We start from the raw sequence: 5,409 nt of genomic DNA, 5'->3' as shown, positions 1-5,409 counted from the left end.
TTCAAATATCAACATATATACTCATTTGAGAAATAACAAAATTGTTTTAGCGAAACAAAAGAGTTCTTCAAATGAAACAAAAATTAATGATAATAAGTAAAAAAAATTTTTATATTACTAGTAAATGAAATGTTTATGTTATTAAACACTTAAATTGAAAGTATTAAACATTCTCATATGAAATGAAAATATACAATAAATAAAAATATTAAAAATAATTAGAATATTCAAATGTTAGACATAATTTTTTTTTAATTGAAATACATCAATTTAACATAATTATGAGTTCCATGACAAACCAAATAATTAGAAAAATAAAAAATAATATATATATATATATATATATATATATATATAAAGTTACTTTATTAATTGTAAATATTTTAAGAATTTAAACAAAATGATATTATGACGGAGTATCTAGATCTTCATACTCAATTAAATAAGCGGAGATTCTCATACCCATACCCATTTAGATTAATATCCATGAAACCGACCGACCGAATTTATTAATTGTGAATATTTTAAGAATTTAAACAAAATGATATTATGACGGAGTATCTAGATCTTCATACTCAATTAAATAAGCGGAGATTCTCATACCCATACCCATTTAGATTAATATCCATGAAACCGACCGACCGAGTTTATTTGTTAGCGTAACATACCGACTTCTATTTAAATATTTTACAAAAAGTCATTGCGAATCTAAACGGCTTAATCTTTTCAAGGAAATCGTTATTACTCGTATTAATTGGAGTCAAGTGCACCATATTTATAACATTTGGTCAAAGATGCACCAGCTGTAAAAAAAACCCTGCATGTGGAAACTGTGCCTAAGTTAATCAATAATGCACATCGCACATTTTCTCAACTACATCATTGTTCGTTTCTATTTTTCTTCACCAAAACAAAATCACGGTCTTATTTTGTTTGCAGCTACAGTATTGATCATCAAATATGAAATTGCACTTTGCTAACATATAATCTCGTTTAATAAAATAATAAATGATTAATGTAAGATTTTAAATTTGATCAACATCAAGTATATTTGTTATTTTTTTATTGAGAATAGAATGTTTTGACCGTGAATGAGATCTTGGTGTGAATTGTGGATAATAATAATAACGAAGAATCATCTCAACTTTAATAAAAAAAAATAAACAAAAAATTAAAGAAGATTTTTTTATTAATCAGTTTTAGTCTTCCTATATGTTGCAAGTCCCTGTTTGTATTTACAAACCGATTTTATATTTTGTGGAATTAAGTTAGGAAGATTAAATTAATATATTTAACAATTCAGTAATGTATTCCAAATACTTAATTAGATTTAATAATTCAAAAAGATTCTAAATAATTAATGAATATGACATTCCACAAGTAGATAGATATATCAATAATATCAATAATATACAAAAACATTGCAAGATCACATACATTATTACTAATAATACAGAATCACAAAATAACATTCTTATATTTATTTACAACTCCACAAAACGTGGAACTTTTCTACAAGTATAATTACTGCATGATACATATTCATGTATAAACCAACTTTATTTAATAATAAAAAGTATATGATTCTTTGTTGATGGATTTTCTTCCTTAAACCAACTTTATTATGAACATATCCATGCAACTGAAAGTCACTAATCAAGTTTCATGTCTGCATGTTCATATGCAGGTGATTTTGGTTTTTCCTTTTGTCCCTCTCCTGATACCATTATTCTAGTAGTCTCTGCAATTTCTGCTATTGTTTCACCTATGGCATTCAACACCCCTCTTCCCTTATCTCCTTCAACATTTCCTTCTTCACCCTTCACTTTTGTCAAGTCTTTTTCCTCTTCATTTGCCTGCTTGTTTCTCTCTTTGGAACCTTCTATTTCTCTCTTTCTTTCGTAGTTCTTCTTAGCAGCTTCAACTGCATTCATTGATTTTTGTTGAGCTTCGGCTCTGTACTTGGAAATGTCTTCAAGACTAAGCTCTTCATTTTCTTCTCTTCCACCACCACCCTATCATAAATCAACAACCCCTTTAGAGAGAGATTAATGCAAGCTTAGATTCACACAATCTTTGATTATCACCAAGTAACACATGTTTCAATATGAAAAAAGAAGGTTAATAAGATTCTACCAGGTGATAATAATCAACACTATATAGTAACTTTTCCTTCATTGGAAAGTACTAAGTCATATAAGCATGTTAAAGGCTATAGTTTTAAATTTTACCTCTTCGGTTTCATCTTTCTCTCTTTGAGCTTCCTCTCTTGGTCTTGCTTTCTCTGCCTCTACTTTTTCTCTTGAAGGATTGTTTCTTCGTTTGTCCTCTTCGTTCCACACTTTTCCCTCCACCACTTTGGTTCTTCCCTCGAGTTTATCTTTTTCTCCTAAACCCTTATTCTCTTCACCTTTCCTTTCAAACTTTCCACCACCACTTTCTCTTTCAACCTCTTTATTCCCAGAACTAGATCTATCAGAAACCAACTCTCTCTCTTTCTCACCAAATGACTCCTTTCCATCTGCCTCAACGTCATCCTCTCTCTCTTTCACCTTCTTGCTGGGGTCTTTGCGATGCATTTGCTGAGATGCCATTGTTTTCTGTTCTCTCTTGCACACAAAAACAGTGTTTGGATTTGGTCTGTGTTTTGAATTTAAGTAAGGTGCTTATAAAAAGAAGGGTGGTGTCGGTTGAAGAGGTGGTTGTGGATGAGGTTTGCATGGAAGGGACAAGTGGTACAATGTACGGTTTGTAGGTATTACAACGTGTGAGATTGTTGTGTTACCTGAAGCATCTGTTATGGTTTGTTCCTCAGGCACTTCGGGTTTCAGACACGTGGAAGTGATATTTTTTAAATGATTTTTCATTCCTTCAATTTTTCATTTTTAATATAATAAAAGAAAACTGTCAAAATTAGTAGTCAAAATTCTACTATTAAATAATACGATGTATAAGCAAAATTATACAAATGACCCTACTTAAACGACTCTAATTTTCTTCTTTTTATCCATGTCTCACTAATCGATACGTGTCAAAAATACTGTTTTAAATTTTGTTTGCAGGATGACGCTAACACTGAAGTCATCGGACTGTGTTTTCAAATTCACATTTGCAGAAAACCTTCCCCAAGATTACTCCATCAAATTTCTTTGATTTCTCTGCATCTCAAACCCAATCTTCCCCTCCTTTCCTTACCTTTCCTTTCTTATTTTCAATTATCTCCACTTCCTCGTCGATTTTCATTAATCTGTCTACAAATTTATTTTCTTTATATTTTCAATTCCCGAAAACCCTTTTTCTTTTTATCTTCATCTTTCTCTTCATCTTCCTCTTCGCTTCATCTTTCTCTGTCATATTTTATATCAGTTTAAAAAAAACATGTAAAATCATGATGTTAAAACTCGTACTGGTGTGTACTTTCAATCAAAATATATAAATAAAATGTATTGTAAAGTTTTTAATCCGTTGCATATATATATATATATATATATATATATATATAATAGAAATTAGTATGAAATCCGAGTGTACGCACGAGTCTTTTTTTCTTGTTTGTGTTAATGTCAATTTTTTTTGGTACATAGTATAGTACATATGAAATTATCTAATTATTATAATAATGTTTAAATTATTATTTGGTTTATTATGTATTTAGGCTGATCATAATTTATAGTTATTATTATTTCTTTTTTTTAAATAATTATGCTGGGAATGAATCTGAACCGTTTAATATTGGCATAGTTACTATTATTTCTTTTCTTTTTTTTGAAATGATTACGCTGGGCATGAATCTGAAGCGTTTAATATTGGCGGCAAGAGAAATTTTTTTATCTATCTTTTCGATATCTTTGGGTTCAGATTTGGTTCTCTGACTCAGACGTTTTGCTTTTCCATAGTTGGAGTTGAATAGGTTCGTCCGTTTCATACATTCATTTTGCTGTAACAGGAAAGAAAAAACCTAGAGACTTTGAATGGTATCTGGATCCAACGACAACAAAATGTCACTAAGTAAGCGGTTTAGCTTCAACAATTTTTTCAGAGTTCAGTCATGTTTATGGATCCTTCCGAGGTTAGTCAATATGATTTCGATACTTTAATTGTGTTCTTCTTCTGAAATTCCATGTCTTTTTAAGGAGTTTGCTCATTTCGGTTATGAAAATATTTTTCGTTGTTAGGAAGATGTTTTGTTTTCATTAAAAGTTAAACCTTCTGGATGTTTGGTTTTCCAGGACTTTTTACTTTTTGAAGAAGGTTTCTTTTTGGAATGGGGACATTGTTTGTTAATGGGAACCAACTGTTTCACAGATCCTAGGGGAAACATTCTGAACATTGAATTCGAAGAAAATCTTATGGCCGAGAGGAAGTTTCGTGCTTCTGATGACATAGTAAACTTTTACGATGTATATGATATTGGATTTGTCTGTACTCTCTACTGTGGTGATAGATACTTTAGGTTTAGAGTATTTGACATAGATTGGAATGAAATCGAGTACCCTTTGGTAGAACCGTCGGCGTCTGGTTTAAGATCTAGTTTTTCTTGTTCTCCGAGATTTTCCAATCTTTCAGAGTCAAGCTAGAGCTGTCTAAGGTATCATTCTTCATATTTTATCTACCATTTCCAGATTTCTATTTGGATTTCTATTGATTTGTTTTTCATGTTTGTCAATAGCCATATATACTCCTTCTTGAGGAGTTTCAAAAATTTTGTGAAGATCAACTTAAACTTGATCGCAAATTTCAATTATATGATTCTATATACAAAAATTTTCGAGCTTTATCTGGACACAAACATAGATGGGATCATTATTTTGTTTTGTTTGACGGAGTTCATGAAGTATTATGGTTTCAACGAAGACGTTTACCTACATTTAAATTATATAGGGAACAATGTTTTTCTTCACAAGATTTACTTTGCTGATGAAGTATAAATAATTTATGAGGGGGAGTCGGTTCGTGGTTTGAACAATGATTCTGGTGGTATTGTAAACAATGTTGGTGCTATGAATCCTCATGACTTTCTTAATTCTCATGATGGACTGGTGAAGAAGTTAACCAAATATGATGTTCAAACTTCATCTTTGGTATTTTTTTGTTTATAGTTTTATGTTTATTCTTAGTATTTCGTTTTCCATTTGTTGTCTGAGATTTTCTCTATGTTTGTAGTATCTACACTTGGATTTTTCTAGACAGTTCTTGGAGAAGGGACGCAGAAGGTACTTCATTACCATTTCAACTTCCAAGTTTTCGCCTTGCAAGATTCGATGGACTCGAAGATCATCCTTTGAATGCTATATGACGTGTGGATGGAAAAGATTCTGCAAGGACAATCAATTGGCTGCTGGTGATGAACTGAAGTTTGTAATAGACAATCAACAGAAAAATGTCATCCATGTACTTAAGGTTTAGTTT

At 30.9% G+C, this 5,409-nt stretch overlaps 1 protein-coding gene across 1 annotated transcript; it reads right to left on the bottom strand.

The window, feature by feature from the left end:
• Nucleotides 1-1,519: 1,519 nt before the first annotated feature.
• Nucleotides 1,520-2,653, bottom strand: LOC114169078 (seed biotin-containing protein SBP65-like). Its single transcript, XM_028054098.1, has 2 exons — nt 2,232-2,653; nt 1,520-2,015 (listed from the first exon to the last, which is right to left on the bottom strand). The coding sequence occupies exons 1-2, from the start codon at nt 2,592-2,594 to the stop codon at nt 1,653-1,655; spliced, it is 726 nt and encodes a 241-aa protein (XP_027909899.1). The 5' UTR covers nt 2,595-2,653; the 3' UTR covers nt 1,520-1,652.
• Between the last annotated feature and the right edge of the window lie 2,756 nt (nt 2,654-5,409).

Source organism: Vigna unguiculata, chromosome 11, assembly GCF_004118075.2.
Source record: "Vigna unguiculata cultivar IT97K-499-35 chromosome 11, ASM411807v1, whole genome shotgun sequence".
Classification (NCBI taxonomy): Eukaryota; Viridiplantae; Streptophyta; class Magnoliopsida; order Fabales; family Fabaceae; genus Vigna; species Vigna unguiculata.
Note: the sequence above shows the minus strand (reverse complement) of the source record. Positions and strands in the feature narration are given on the sequence as shown.

Bases quoted from the DNA above. Each gene is read 5' to 3' on its own strand.
- LOC114169078 (XM_028054098.1), bottom strand. From the start codon at position 2,594: ATGGCATCTCAGCAAATGCATCGCAAAGACCCCAGCAAGAAGGTGAAA. The intron at 2,016-2,231 runs GTAAAATTTAAA...GATTTATGATAG, and splicing joins AGAAAGATGAAACCGAAGAG to GGTGGTGGTGGAAGAGAAGA.